Raw genomic sequence first — 16260 nt, 5'->3', positions numbered from 1 at the left:
CATTCCTGCCCCTAGCATAACAACATCATGCCACCCCATTTCTGGGGTGGGCTGCCAGCCAGGCACTCCCAGGTGATGAGCCCAGGAGCTTGGGTGGATGGCAAGCCACTCCTGGATGGCTCTGCACAAGTGCCCTGGAGAGTGGCGTGGGAAGGTGACCACTTCCCAGAGACAGCCTCCACTTCCATGGAGTGCCTGTAGTAGGAGAAAGGGGATGGAGGTGGCACAGGAAGACCTGCTGGCACTGCTGACAGCTTTTGCCAGCCTGCAGCCAGTCGCTACTCCCCAAGTAAAAGATCCCAGACATTTATATGTCTGGAATTTTAATCACTTTTCCACTGAATGGACTGATAAAAAATGGACTGTCCACTGAAAAACTAGTCACTTGGCAACCCTAGCAGTTGAGAGTTCCACCTTGGCCGCTACCACAAGCACAGCTCCTGTGTATCTCCTGTGTATCACCTTTCTCCAGCGATGCTAAACAGCACATGCAGCCAGGAATACTGGTGGCAGTTTACTCAAGTGGGCGTGCTGGGGAGGTGCAAGTGGAGGGGGATCATTCATAGTGGGTCCCCCAGAACTCTCAGGCCCAGGCAGCTGCTGCATCTCCGTTAATGCTGATGCTGGTCCTATTCACAGCACTGGGAAGCAGAAGTGATTGTTTAAATGCTCCATACATTTTAATTCTTTTAAAAAACAGATATATTATGTGGCTAAAAACATATTAAAAACAAGCATAAAAGTAATGCAATGGCAGCATAGTAAATCACCAGAACTGGGGTTTCTGGAAAAACAACTCAGGTGGATAAGCAGGACCCCTCAAACATTTTCTTAAAACCAAAGAACAGAAAATATGCATTTTTGTGTAGCCATACTTTTCTGGCTGAGGGACAGAAGTATCCAGCTAGCAGGGCAATAATGTCACCAAACTGTTATTCAGCAATACTCCAGAGATTATGCAGCATTAAGCAGAGTTCCCTGCAGTTACAAAATTGTCTACAATTAATTCTGTTGCTAGCTAAATCCCTTGAGGCGTTCTAATGGTCAGTAATAAAACAGATGTTTTCCATGTTTTCTGAGAACTAGGGCTACTGACAAGAGACAGCCAAGATTTTGCCAGGTTGTGTTCCAGATTGTAAATATCTTATCAGAATGAGAAGCAGCTCAAATGAGGGTGTTGTATTCCTGAAGATGCTAATTACTAGCTGGAAATAGTGGAATCTATGTAGAGAGATTTGCATTCATGATACTAGTGGTGCTGCTCCTACTGCCTCACATAATGTGCAGGACTCATGCTGTTAAATGTGGCATGCAGCATCTCCAACTCCGTCTTCACAAATACTTTAATTCAGGCGATTTCATTCTTGGTTTCATTACTTCTCAGATTTCTCGTTACGACCGTTCAATGACTTTTACTGCCAAAACAGAACAAAAATTATCTCAGCTCAGGTAAGGACTATTTTTTTTTCTTGTATACCTCTATCCCAGCTTCAGCTTTGGGAATGCATGCTGTCTTTGCCTTTGCTAGACTTTGAGCCAAATCCTAATTCTGTACCCAGATTTTCTTCTCTCTCCAGCATGCTTTTCAAAAAGGGTCATAAAAATTTAGAGCCTTCAAAATTTAACCCCAACCCAGCAAGGCTGTTGTGAGCCACAGCAGGATTAAAGGCTAGATGTGTACGCAGATTTCCTGGTTTAGGTGGGATGAATCCTCAAACAATGACTGACAAATTTCCGCACTAAGCAACAATAATAAAATAAATTGAAATGTTAAGTCACTGTAACTACTTTTGGACTTTTCATTAACTTCTTTTTTGTGGTGGAGAAGTTATGCCTCTGTATCAGGTAGTAGGTAATGTGAAACATCTCCACATGAGACCCCGCAGAGCCACTGCCAATCGGAGTAACAATAGGGGCCTCAGTAGACCAATAGTCTGACCCAGTAGAGGGGTATTTCATGCAATTATGACATTTTCTTGTTGATATGTTTACATTTTGATCCTTTCCCCACTTTTTCTGGTTCTCTCCACCAAGTTATTTGCTCTACCATAGTTCTCACCCTGCTGCCGATCTCATCTCATCTTATGCCTCACCTGTTATTCACTCTTATGCACCATCCCCTCCCTCAAATCTCTTCCACTGTAATTTCAAAGACATATAATTTTATACACCAATGTCATATGGAACAAGAGCTACAGTGAGCAGGAAATTGAATGGGAAAGCTGGGAAAATTTAACTCATGGTCTTGTTCTTTCAGTTTATGAGAGCTACCTCCATGTAGAGATTGAATAAAAGTTAGTTCTTTCTTTCTCCCTTTCAATATATTGTAAATAACTGTAAAATTTAGAATGACAGAGCAAGAAGAATGCTCATAATGGGGAAAAACTGTGGGTTGCATCCAGCCAGTTTTTCCATTTAATCTTTTCCAATTCCCATCCTTACTACAGCCCCTGTTTCACATGGCTTTTGTACATACAGGTCCCATGATCCTGATCATAGCCTTTTTGGTGATCAAAGGAGACTCCTCCCTTTCTTTTTTCACTAGCAGAAAAGCTTGTTGGATCCAACCCAATTTTTTGGCTATAGAGGCACAGTTCTTTTGAGCTTACTTCACTTTCCGACCTTATCATTGCTCCCAGAGATATGCTTGGAGAGCACGGCCATTTAAACTAAATAGCTGTATTTGTCCTTTGTGTTCTTGATCCCATTAAGCAATATAAATGCATGCAACTGGTATGTGCTATTGATGAAGCATTTTTTCTCCTTTCAGCTTCAAAGTTTAAGTGCAAAATGTGGTGCTTACAATTAAAAGTTAGGTTAGAAATCACTTGTCTTGATTCTTCGTGGTTTTGAGTCTGAACATATGTTCACATTAAATAGGTTAACAGAGCTTTTTAATGTAGTCTTATGGAAAGGGATTACTATAAGATCATGAGAATCATCTCATTTTAGGTCATTCATGCAGTTTAGGGTGATGCCAACGGTTTTAGTGTATCACTCCTAACATGTATCTTACTGAGACTGAATTTGGTTAGCTTATTCATATCTAATCCCTTTCTGCTTGTAGGTTGGCTCATAAAATATAGTATCTATATATATAAATAAATATCTAAATAAATAAATGGGCAGATCCATATCAGTGTCAAAGTAAACAATTCAGACCAGAATGGTGTAGTGGTTACAGTGCCAGACTATAATCTGGAAGACAGAGGTTAAGATCTTGACTCTGACATTGAAGCTTGTTAGGGGAACTTGATCCAGCCACACACTCTCAGCCTAACCTTCTACTCTGGATCAAATTGAGGGTCCTATTGGGGAGAAAGGTGAGGTGAGATATAAATTTTAAAACAAATTAAAATCCTTTTGACAAAAATGTCATTCTCATTGTAGTTTTGTGACAACACATTACCAGCATGTCTTTGCTTTGGAATTTGCTATACAGGAGATTAATGAAAATCCCCAGATTTTACCTAATGTTACTCTGGGATTCCATATCTATGACAACTATAAAAATGCTAGGGTGACTTATTATGTTACAATTCAACTTATTTCCACAAAAAATAAATTTGTGCCCAACTACAAGTGTGACACACAGGACAATCTAATCACCGTCATCGGGGGACTTGGCTGGGAAACATCCAACCAAATATCGGATATTTTGCGCATCTATGATATACCACAGGTAGGATGTGTTTATATGGACTATAGAACTGTAGTGTATATCCCTGTTTTCCGCCAAGGTGTACTTATGTGGTATGGAGACAAAGACTGATGCACTTTTATGTAAATAGAAAATCCAGGTAAAGGATTTTTACATAGTTAAGGGGAAATACTTTAGCTGATTGTAAATTTATTCATGTTTGTATCTTAACTTGAGGGAAAATGTATTTTCAGCATCTCAGACCATGCTCTTTCAGTTTTTCAAATGTCCTTAGTGTTTTTGACACCCTTTAAATTTCTGTGCTGTTGACAATGACCATCGAGTTACAGATTGGTTCATTTATTTGTGGCTGGATCACATGAAACTGGTGGAATATTTGGAAAGGAACTACATGAGTTTACTGAATGATAGAGTTCCATTTTTCATCAATGCCACTCTTCCCAGGGATTGGACTAAGCTCATATGAGAAGGAACCACATTATTTACTTGGAACACATGTCTCCTACCTACACTGCTACAGCAGTGAGATATACAATAATCAAAAGTAGATAGTGTGTCACCGAGTAGTAATTAGAGGTAGCTATCCTAATGAGGGACAGTAAGGATTTCTTTTTAAAAAACAATGCCAAACCCCAGTATTGATCATTCATTAGAGTGATAAAACGGTACAGTGTTCTCTCCATAACTCTCTGGCCTCACTAACAGATCACAGCTGAACCTCAGGCAAAATTCTATTTACACCGGTGGCCAAATAATTGTACCACAGATCAGTGTGTTAATTCACTGAAAGACTTTCAGAGCAATCCTAAGAAGGGTTACTCTAGTCTAAGCTCATTGAAATCAATGGGCGTAGACTTGGGTAACTCTTGTTAGGATTGTACTGTTTATCTCACAAGCTTATTTTTTTTCCAATTTTTCCTATCTTCCTCTCCAAATGTTTCTTTAGCTGTTGTATGGATTTGCTTCAGGAATGGTTGGAAAAGCACAAGAATTTTCCTTCTATGGGATGATCCCCAGTGAAACTGTCCAGTATATGGGGATTCTCCAACTACTCCTTCATTTTAAATGGACATGGATTGGATTAATAGCTGACAAAAAGAGCGGAGAAAGCTTTATTCAGACAATGCTTCCATTATTTTCCAGGACAGGCATATGTTTTGCCTTTATAGAAATGTATCACCATTTATTTTATATTGTAAGTCTCAGGAAGCTCTTAGATAATCTCAAGAACAGCACAACCAATGTTGTGGTGTTCTATGGAGAAACTACTTCCATGATATTTTTGATTTACATATTACGTTTGACACAAATAACACAAAATACAAAAGGCAAAGTATGGATTTTGACAGCCCAGATGGAGTTCACATCATGGGCAAGAGGACTGGATATTCGAGGTCTCCATGGTGCTTTATCTTTTTCAATTCATTATAATGATGTGCCAGGATTCCAGCATTTTCTTCAGAGCACAAACCCTACCCGCAGAAAAGAAGATGGCTTTATCAGGTACTTCTGGGAGCAGGCATTTAACTGTGTGTTTCCAAAATCTGGCCTGGACAAGAACAATGGGAATAAAAATATTTGTACTGGAGAGGAGAGACTGGAGGACCTTCCTGGGTCTCTTTTTGAAATGAGCATGACTGGCCACAGCTATAATGTCTACAATGCTGTCTATGCTGTAGCCTATGCTTTACATGCCATGTATTCATCACACTCCAAAAGAACAACAATGGCCATGGGAGAGAAAAGGAACATTTTCAATCTGCAGCCATGGCAGGTAACAGCCAACACACTCTGATTCCTAGCTGAGGGCCAAGCTACAAGTGACGAATGACACTTGAAAGGCAAGTGTATTTCTCCCTGTTCACTTGCCCTCCACTCAATCCACTCGCTCTTCAAGTGTCATTCGTCACTTGTAGCTTGGCCCTGAGTTCATAGAAGTATGCACTATTTTAAAAAGCATATTAATTTTGAGTTCATTTTGTTCTTTTAATATTTTTTTCATTATTCCTTTCTTTAAGTCAATCATGTCCACTGACTTGAAAAAAAATCTTTCATTCTGAACTTGTTAAAAATGGTTGTAATGTACAAATGGGTTGTACTTGTACAAATGGGTAGTAATGTTCTCCAATGTGCTGAGATGAAATTCTGAAGGATTCCACGTGTGATACTGCTATCAAATTTCAAGCAGATTGGAGAAGGCATTCCTATGTTGTAAACAAGTAAAGGTACAACACATCTTTGGCTATAAGCCCTTTGTTTTCCAACCATATGGGGTAAAAGGGATCTTTTCCTGCCAATTTTGATGCAAATATGTGAGGAGGCTGCCTTGTGAGCAGCCAAAACTCAAACTGATCTGAGGAAGGGCACATTTTCCACCCCAAGAATGCAGGCAGGAGTACAACATGGCAGGCAAAGGAAGATGTTTGACAATGCTTTTCTCATGCATGCTGTAGAAAATCACAATCACTCAGCTTGACAGTTGCAGCACAACAATTCTGCAAAGCAAGTGCTCTGAGATGCATTAAAACAAGGCAGAAATAGTGTTTGAGGGATCTATAAAATACTCTCTATGAGAGCAAGAATCAGCAGAAATGCTGCAATCCTCTTTAGTGGTGACATAGATACAAACTCAGCTGGTTGGTCAACAACATCCCTGTCATTTGCATTCCCCACTGATGCTTACTCCTCCATCTTCCCTCTTCACCCTCCCACCACCTTCATTGATCATATTCAGGGTGCCAGCACACTTCTCCCTCATTATTTTCCAAATCAGATCAGTTACAATAACTACCTTAAAGAACCCAAGCTCTTTACCAACTTTCTCTGAACTCAGCTTTCCATGGCTTAGTGGTAGAGCATCTGCTTGGCATGTAGAAGGTCCCAAGTTCAGTCCCTGACATCTCCAGTTAAAAATGGCCAGGTAGTAGGTGATAAGAAATACCGTGACCTGAAACCATAGAGAGCTGCTGCCGATCTGAGCAGACAATACTGAACTTGATAGACAAATGTTCTAAGGCAGCTTCATGTGTGTTCATATGTGTCATTTATCTAATTGACATTCTGTCCCCTCTGCTCTAAAGGGTCACTCTACCCCATAGCTTAAGATTTTTTGGAACATGTTTCTTCCACTTGGTTGGCTATCCAAGTTAACTTAATGTGATCATGTATAAGACTGCTTGGTTCTGTCTATCTCTGTCAAAGAGAAATATTAGTAGCTCAGTGAGAAAGTTTCAGTTCCCAGATAGGACCTTTTAATATGTCCTATTGTCCTTTTCATTCTAGCTTCACCATTTTCTGAAACACATCTCTTTTAACAATACTGCTGGACTTGTGATCTCTTTTGATGAGAATGGGGAATTAATAGGAGGACTGGATATTGTCAATTGGGTCACATTCCCAAACCAAACTATTATTAGAGTGAAAGTTGGACAGATGGATCACCAGGCTCCTTTGGATCAGGCACTGACCATTAAAAAGGATGCCATTGTGTGGCACAGCTGGTTTAATCAGGTAGGAATACAGATACTTTGAGAACTCTGTCAGTATGGAATGTACACTGAAAGGTTAGCAAAAACCCTGAAGCAGAAACTTCTTGTATATACGTATAATTAACAGCATGAGTTCTTAGACTGCAATTCCATTTAGGATGGGTTGAAAACCATCAGAACAAAAGAAAAGCCCTGCTTTATCAGATTAGTGGTACATGTAGTACTATTTCATACAAGTTCTGTGGAAATGTATGAGATTTACCTCTTTTGAAAACTACGTAAGATTCAGCTCCATTTGTGAACTTAATTCATTCACTCACAATTAACCATCATTCTCTATTGACAATGATGAAGGTACAAAAGGTATAATCCATTTAGAGTTTCTATTAGCTCTCCAAACTCCAGTTGTAGGAGCAAGCCGTATATAAATTTCTTCTACCCTACTGAGTGCATTGCTAGGAAAACCACCACCCCTGCTTCTTAATGCATTCTCATTGCAGGTTATATTATTTTAGGAGGAGTTTTCCTCCTGTGTCATAAAACAAAGTTTTTTTAAAAAAATATATTTTATTTAAATATGTATACCACACTTTTCTCTCTGGAGATACTCCAAGTGGTTTGTAATTGAAAAAAAATACACCATATAAACAAGTGAGCAAGCAAACAGGTCCTGCCTAAAATGAAGTTGTTGGATTCATTGGCTGGCTCATCTGAGCCATTAGCTGAGATTTACAAAGTAGGAGCCAAAGGGTCAAGTGCTGCAGGGCTTGCATATCTGGCCATGCAGCAGGGTACCTGATATAATCAGAGAAAGCAAATCTCTGTTCCACAACTGATAAGATGTTCCATCTACTCCTTCCCTCCCTGTTAAAAATTGATAAATAAATTTATCACCATAAAGTGCACTGGACAAGAACTGTACAGCTCCTTTCAGAAATTATGTGAAGTTGTGATTTATTTAAACTAATTATGGTTGGTATGGTTGTTCAAACATGGGCAAATCCACTTACTTTGGTTAGTTAGGGTCTGCTAAACCAGCATTTGATCAGCCACAGCTCTCCTTAACCATGGTTTCATATGACAAATGAGTTTGGGCATCCTGGGTTAATCCCAGTTTATTTCCTAGCATTGGCTTAGCACAGTCCCTGGTTAAAGAGACTCCTGTGCAGAACAACAATGATGAAGCCAGAATGTTCAAGGCAAACCAGGATATGAGTGACAAGCTATCTATTCAATATTTCCATCCTCTCCCTGTGCCCCTCATGGCATCATGTCAGGATTAGCACAGGCAGGTTCAGAGTAGAGATGGGCACGAACAGAAAAAAAAACCTGAACATGATGTTTGTTGTTTGTTGCCATCCATGAACAGGGACTCATGGACAACCACGAACATAGCCCTGTTCACGAACATGTTTGTGGTTGGCTGTTCGTGGGGGCCAGCAGGCTCTCCTCCAGCCATCAACCAAGTCAAGATCCCTACCACACCACTCCAAGGGCCTGGCCCAGAGCCTGGCAGCAGCCCTGGAACTTGAAGGGTAAATCCCTATCCCACCACACACAAAGAAAATTCAAGTTCCAATGCACTCTCTCTATCAAAATTCCAACAGCAACGGTCTCTCCCTCTCCACTGTCTGCAAAGTCAGAGCTGGGAACCCCCCTCCCCCCTGCTCTTTGCTCCCTTGTTGTAACAAATTTGGAGCTCCACACTTGAAAGGAAGACCTGCTTATCAAGCTAAATTGGGCTTAAATTGGGGGTTTCCAGGGCAACAGCAGGAGTTCAGACAGAGTTCAGACAATCCCTGCCTAAGTTGCCAAGAGAATTGATTGCAGGTGCCTGTTCATTTAGAATGGGAGCTCACAAACAGCTTGTTCGCGAACAGCAGATTGGGCTATTTTGGCTTTTTTCCCCTCATATTGCTGTTCGTGCCCATCTCTAGTTCAGACATCATCCCATGAAAGATCTTCAATGTCTTCTCTCTTCCATCCAGCCAGGCCATAATTCCCTGCTAATCAGCATCCCACTGTTCCATGCACACTTGACCTCTACCCTTAGTTCCCCCACCTATGAAACCTTGTCTGCCAGCTGGTGCACAAAATGTGTTCTACACAGAACACAATAGCTGGCTGGTGTGCCTATCTAACTAGGGAGCCAGCCAATTTCTTTGTGCCTTTACTGCCCAGTGTGTCCTCTCACTCTGCCATTATGTGAAAGCAAGGGCTTTCCATGTCTCAGTTGCATGGCAGGAGTCTTGCTGGAGCTACCTACCTAGCATGGGGCTGAGGGAACCATAATTTCTGCCTCTGCCCCACAGCTGGAGAATAAACAACCTCTGTCTCAATGCCCAACCTACCTATTCTGACTTTCTTTCAGCAAGCAAAAAGGAATTATTTCCCCATCTTCTTAGCTTTTAATTATCCCCCTAGCTTATAAGAAGACTTCCCATGATTAGAGAGACATTGTATTTGGAACATTGTGCACAGAAACACCAATTGTGGTGACAAGAAAGGCTAGCAATACGGGTTGGATAATGTTCTTGTCACTAAGATTTTCTATTGAGTCACTGTCTCACCTTTTGCTCTACTTGCCTCCCACTGCCCAGGAAAATGAAACTGATCTGTAATTTATTTATTGAAAACATTTATATGCCACCTTTCCACCCAAAACAGGATCTCAAAGGCAGAAAATAGCAAATATGAAAACATTTAAAACATTAAAATAGCATTTAAAATGTATATAAAATATAATAAAAACATATAGACATATAATCACACAAAGCCAGGGGAGTTTACTGGTGGTACAAAAAATGATGCAAAAATATCTTCACAGACTGATGGAAGACAGTATCGGAGGGAGACACAAGGCTTTCGCCCACTTCCAAATGATGGAAATGTATTGGTTTGTTATATATCTGAATGAAACACGATTCAGGTCATATCATGATTACGAAATATTCAACTACAGGACTCTAGTCAGGACAGCCTCTGAAGGCAACTTTGCTTCAGAACTTTAACATGCAGGAGAATTGTGATACTTAGGAAACTAGCCACATCTCATGATTTCTTCAGCCCTTAGAATCTTAAGTTAAATATAAATATTCCCATTTTTAATTGATTGGCTAGGTACAGCCTCTTTCTGTGTGTAATGACAACTGCCACCTTGGCTATCAGAAAAAAATGAAGAACGGGGAACCATTTTGCTGCTATGACTGTATACCATGTCCAGAAGGAAAAGTAGCTGATCGTAAAGGTGAGAGTTGTAGCATCCTCTATTATATATCTCCCAGCATCAGTTCCAGTTGTGTATGTGAGGCTTCTATGGGACTAAATCAGGAATAGAAGTTGCAAGACTAAAACAGAATTTCTTAAACTCAAAAATGTTCACCACACAAAATAAAACAAAGAAGAAAAACACATAGGTATAACATTGAATGGAGATTTGCATCAGATGATCTCAGCATGCGATTGAACAACTGGTTCTTGCTTACAAAAAAAAATGCGTGATGGACAAAATCCTATTTCCAATTCATCAGAGTGCTAGATTCTTTCAATGCACTCATCTTGCCGAAGGAATTCTGTTTATTTTATTTATTTATTTATTTATTTATTCAATTTATATACCGCCCATCCCCAGGGGCTCTGGGCGGTGAACAGTTAAAATCGATAAAAACAAAAACTAAAATCAATATACAAATAATAAAACAAATTAACAAGGTGCAGTGGTGGGGAGTTCAACACGTTGGACAACACTGTGTTGTCCAACACGTTGGACAACACAGAAACCAGGCTACAATCTGCAGCTTGAATCTTATAGTCCTGTAATAACAATTAGAGGTGGGCGCGAACCACAACAAAAATGAACCATGAGGTTCGTAGTTTGTGGATTTTCATGAACCAGGAACAACGAACTGGCACGGAACTGGGCCCAGTTATGATGCAGGTCATGGTTCGTTGTTCAGGGGATTTAAATGCCCCTTTCCAGCTGCTTAGCAGCAGCATGGAAAGGGGTATTTCACAGTTTAAAGGGCCCTTTCCTGCCTTGCAAGTGGCAGGGCCCTTTAAACTATCAGCTGCCAGCTGATAGTTTAAAGGGCCCTGCTCCTTGCAAGGCAGGGCCCTTTAAACTGCACCAACCACAGCCCCCCACCCCCACACTTACCTTGGCCTGTGGGCCCCTCCTCCTCCTCCTACAAGGGGTGGGAAGGCCATGTTCGGCCTCTTCCGCCACTGCGTGGGCCTGCAGGACAGCGGAAGAGGCCGAAAACGTCCTTGCCACCCCTCAAATGGCTGCTGTAATGGCCATTTGAGGGGGAGAGGGGCTGTTTTTGGCTTCCTCCGCCAGCCTGCAGGCCCGTGCAGCAGCAGAGGAAGCCAAAAACGTCCTTGCTGCCCCTCAAATGGCTGCTGTGGCAAAAGGGGGGGAAGGGCCCAGCACTCACCTCTTGGAAGTCTCCCAGTGCTGATGCAATGACATGACTTCCAGGAATGATGTCATTGTGCTGACCATGAGAGTGCTCCTATGTTTCCATTTGGGGCCCAAATCAGCCCTGCACAAAATTTGGATGTACTCCTGTGGTGTGTGTGAGAATGTCACTCCTGGAAGTGATGTCATTGTGCTGCGCCAGGAGCATGCCCTACGTCTTTCTCCCATACCAGCCAGGTGAGTGGGGGGGGCATAGTCTGGGAGCAGAGGATCCCCCATGCCCACAGTGTGACCAGCAATTCTAAAGGGGAGGTGATGCGGCATTGTGTGCCATAAATGTTCCAGCAATTCCTACCACTACCCTATGTCACTTCTGCGTTTTCCTCAGAAGTAGTGGTGCAGACAACAATGGCTTTAAAAAAAATCTCCGGCCACTGCTCAAGGCAGCACCAGTCAATGAGGGTTGCAGCTCGGGAGCCCTATGAACACTATAAATAGAATTTGAAGTAAATACTGTCTCTATTACTGTACCTTGGCAACTGGTATTCAGAGGCATCTTATATACTAAAGTCTAAGTGGCTTCGATCTGTGGATAGAGTCCACATACCAAAGTAGCCATTTGGTCCATGAGAACTGATCTCTGTGGCCTGAAGAACAGCTGTAATTCTGGGAGTTCTCCAGGCTACATGTGGAGGTTGGCAACCCTACAAACAGAGGAGTGTTGTCTGTGTTTGCCTGGAAACATCCACCCCCCTCATTGCCTGTAGCAGATGTTGGCCACTGCTTGAGCAAGATAGGGGCAGGCAAGTAGGGGAGGGCAAGAGTCACCTACTTTAGTCATTCTTCTCCTTAGATCAGTGGAGAGGATTGGAGGGAGGCAAACACTGGGGGATGGTGATGGCCAGAGTGCTGAGGATGGGTGTATATGTGTGCAAAGAGCATGGGCACTGGGGGACAGAGTAAGAAAGGTAAAGTAAGAGAGTGTGTGTGTGACAGAAGGCATCTGGAGCAAGAACACAAGTTGAGAGGTGGATGAAAGACAGACAAGAAGTTGTGGGGGGTGGAGGGACAGATAGAAAAAATGAAGGAGAGTATGTATATAACACAGTTAACATTGTGGGAGTGAGAAAGACAGAAAGAAAAACTAAGAGACAGAGAGAAACTGAAAAAGGGGTGATGGAGAGGGGAGGAAGAGAAGAAACAGGGAAAGTTCTTGGGGAAAGTGGGAGGAAGAGGAAAGAATCTTTTGGAGAGAGATATTAAAGGCAGGGGGAAAGGGATTCCTCATCCCTGCAATTGTCCTGCCCAACTCCAGTGTTGCCACCTCCACTGTCTGGAAACGGCCCCTGTCTGCAGGCATTGCAAGAGCCAGTCTGTCCACTTCTCATGTCACCTCAATACAATCTGCAACATTTTGTTGCGGCCCATCACTTGTATTGTCTATAAAATTGGATATTAAATTTAGCTGCCATGTTTAATAAACATTAACAATGTAATCGTCACTAGAGTCAAACCTTCCTAAGTTCATTAACTTCAGTTGATTTTGAAGGGTATAACTCTGCATGAAATTGCGGTGTAAGGGGCCTAATCTCTTCAGTTCTCAATCTTCAATGTAGTTAGAAGGCTAGATGGATGCATATTTTCACTGAAACTTTGCAGGCATCATTCAGGGCTTTGTGAAGGTGGCAAATGGCAATATATTATTAAAATACATTTTAGACAATATAAATTTGGAACTTAGTGCCAGAACTTAGTAGCTCATTCCTCGATGAAGATAGGAAATTGGAGACATATCACATAACTCCTGGATCCTCTTTTGTCACTTGAGTCAAAACTCAAGGTTGTGTTTTTGATCTACAGAACTCTACTAAACCATTGGAGATATTTATATTTATGCATACTCAAAATGAAACTACACATGCATGTGCACAGATGGCCACTTTTCACATTGACACAGAATGGATTATATTTGTATGATGAAGAGTTGTATCATGTTAGTACATCTTAAAAATAAATTTCCCACTCAAGCCACTTCTCAAAGCTGACAACTTTTCTTTTTCAGACACGGCTGAATGTTTTCAATGTCCATATGATCATCATCCAAACAACGACCGGGATTCATGCATTCCCAAAGTTGTCATCTTCTTGTCCTATAAAGAACCCTTAGGGATTAGTTTAGCTGTTGTTGCTATTTTGTTTTCTTTGAGCACAGCTCTGGTGCTAAGAACATTCATGAAGCACCACAACACTCCCATTGTCAAAGCCAACAATCAGAACATCACGTACACTCTTCTCATCTCCCTCCTGCTCTGCTTCCTTTGTGCATTACTATTCATTGGGCATCCTGAAAAGGTGACCTGTCTCCTCCGCCAAACTGCCTTTGCCATCACCTTCTCAGTGGCTGTTTCTTCTGTGCTGGCAAAAACCATCACTGTGGTCCTAGCTTTCATGGCCACAAAGCCAGAATCCAAGATGAAGAAGTGGTTGGGGAAAAGATTGGCCTCCTCCATTGTTATTGTCTGCTCCCTTGTTCAAGCAGTCATTTGTGTTATTTGGCTGGCAACCTCTCCCCCGTTCCCAGATGCTGATATGCATTCAATGCTAGAAGAAATCATATTAGAATGTAATGAGGGGGCAGCAACCATGTTCTACTGTACCCTGGGCTATATGGGTTTCCTGGCCATTGCTAGCTTTACTGTTGCTTTCCAAGCCAGGAAACTTCCTGATAGTTTTAATGAAGCCAAATTTATCTCTTTCAGCATGATGGTGTTTTGCAGTGTTTGGTTATCATTTATACCAACGTATCTGAGCTCCAATGGGAAATATATGGTAGCTGTGGAGATCTTCTCTATGTTATCCTCCAGTGCTGGGCTTCTGGGTTGCATTTTTTTCCCAAAATGCTACATTATTGTTCTGAGGCCTGAACTGAACAGCAAAGAACAGCTAGTGAGGAGAGGAAATTTTAAATGACTGACATGACTATATTGTGATATTCTAATGTTTTTATATGTGGAGGCATTTAATGAAAAAAAAAATGGAGAGAATTTCACTCTGCAACTTTCATTAGGAATGAACCAGTCTTCTGGCTCAACCGTATGCATGATACTTCAAAAGGATTCTTTTAGGCTACAATATAATTCACATTTGATTGAATGTGTTTGAGTAATAATAAATTTCAGGAAAAAAATCCAATCATATTTTTAATCCTTTATGACATCTGCTCTTTGCTTATGACATCTGCTTTATTTTTATTTCCAATCCTTATTTTCCTTGTGCTTTTTTGGCTCTATTTAAAAAGAACTGCTCCAGTTCTTTTTAAATAGAAAATTCCTAGGAATTTTCTCCTTAATTTGTTCTGCTTTTTAGATTCATACCCCCATGATGGGGGTAAGATGGCATAGAGGTACAAACAGCCAATGGAATGGCACTATCTGGGTTTCTCTGATTTCTCTAATGGGCTCAAACCCTTTTGATTTGTAATAGTATTTTATTACTATGCTATTCTAACCCATAAAATGTCCCACAAACATATATTCTGAATTATGTATTCTATAATACGTCACTTTTTTTTCAGAACACATTACGGTTTCGCTACTTAACGGAGCTTGTTTTTCCTAATTAGCTTTATAGGGACAGCGAGACAGCTGCTGCTCATTTCCTCTTCTGCTAGCACTTCTGGTTGTGCAAGATCAATGGTTTTTGAAAAGCCCTTGCACAAATGGGAGTTCAAGTGGAAGAGGAAGCAACCTCTGCAACCGAGGCTGTGTAGAACACACAAAACTAGTTCATAGGATCCAAGCCAATATTTCCTCCAACATTATGTTCTGCCACTATGTCTTTTTTTTCAGGCATTTGCCCTCCATACCTTGGCCAGTCTTCATGTCAGTTCCATGGGCACGAACGGGGAAAAAAACCCGAACAGGTTGTTTGGTGTTCGTTCCCGACAATGAATACGAACAGCTGACCGGACCCGAACATGTCCCATTCCCGACTGTGTTCGGTGTTCGATGTTCGTCAGTGTCAGGGCAGCCCCTTTAGCACTTAGAGAGCCCATATTCACAGGGAATGTGCAGTAGGCTCTCCTCCAGCCATCACCCAACTTTGGTCAAGATTGCAGTATGGATCTCGGAGTTATACATTCCCAAATTCGACACCGCCAGGAAACTCCCATTCAATACAAATGGAGCCACCCTCCCTCTCCAGTTCACTTTGGCCCCATGTGGTGGACCTGAAGGTGGGCCCCCTCCCCTGTAAGGGGCAGGTGGTCTGGATGCTGGCCGGTGGCAACCCCCATGTGCCCACCCGCCAGGCCTCCCTGAGGCTACTTTCCACCAAGGCAGTATGCCTGCAGCCGCTCACCACATAACAAAATGACCCAGCAACAGTCTGCAAAGAAAACCCTCCAGCAAGACATGATGGCAGCGTGGAGGCCTTGCACACACAAACACACACCCCGGTGGGTCAGAGACACCAACACACATCCCCCAGATGGGCACATTATGGCATTGGAGCCAATGCTCTTGTCCACACACCGCACATGGTGCAGAGGCTGTCACCACACAAACACACTTGCTGGACATGGAGCACTGGATGTTTAGGTGCATGGGATAGATAGGTTTCTCAATAGACAGGTGCATAGCTGTATGTGATAGGTGTATAGGATAGAGGGATAGATGGATACATGGAATACC

The 16260-nt window shown here is 41.8% G+C and overlaps 1 protein-coding gene across 1 annotated transcript; it reads left to right on the top strand.

The window, feature by feature from the left end:
- The first annotated feature begins 1309 nt into the window (after positions 1-1309).
- LOC129339479 (vomeronasal type-2 receptor 26-like) lies at positions 1310-14539 on the top strand. The gene is made up of 6 exons (XM_054994060.1): positions 1310-1449; positions 3391-3682; positions 4608-5435; positions 6944-7171; positions 10270-10396; positions 13632-14539. Exons 1-6 carry the CDS (start codon positions 1310-1312, stop codon positions 14537-14539), a joined length of 2523 nt encoding a protein of 840 aa, XP_054850035.1.
- The last annotated feature ends 1721 nt before the right edge of the window (positions 14540-16260 follow it).

This window comes from Eublepharis macularius, chromosome 12 (assembly GCF_028583425.1).
Source record: "Eublepharis macularius isolate TG4126 chromosome 12, MPM_Emac_v1.0, whole genome shotgun sequence".
Classification (NCBI taxonomy): Eukaryota; Metazoa; Chordata; class Lepidosauria; order Squamata; family Eublepharidae; genus Eublepharis; species Eublepharis macularius.
This window is presented reverse-complemented; position numbering and strand designations above follow the sequence as displayed.

Excerpts from the sequence above, each read along its gene's own strand:
- LOC129339479 (XM_054994060.1), top strand. The coding sequence starts at position 1,310 with ATGCAGCATCTCCAACTCCGTCTTCACAAATACTTTAATTCAGGCGAT. Across the intron at positions 5,436-6,943 it reads TCAATCTGCAGCCATGGCAG|CTTCACCATTTTCTGAAACA; the intron begins GTAACAGCCAAC and ends TTTTCATTCTAG. Across the intron at positions 10,397-13,631 it reads AAAAGTAGCTGATCGTAAAG|ACACGGCTGAATGTTTTCAA; the intron begins GTGAGAGTTGTA and ends TTTCTTTTTCAG.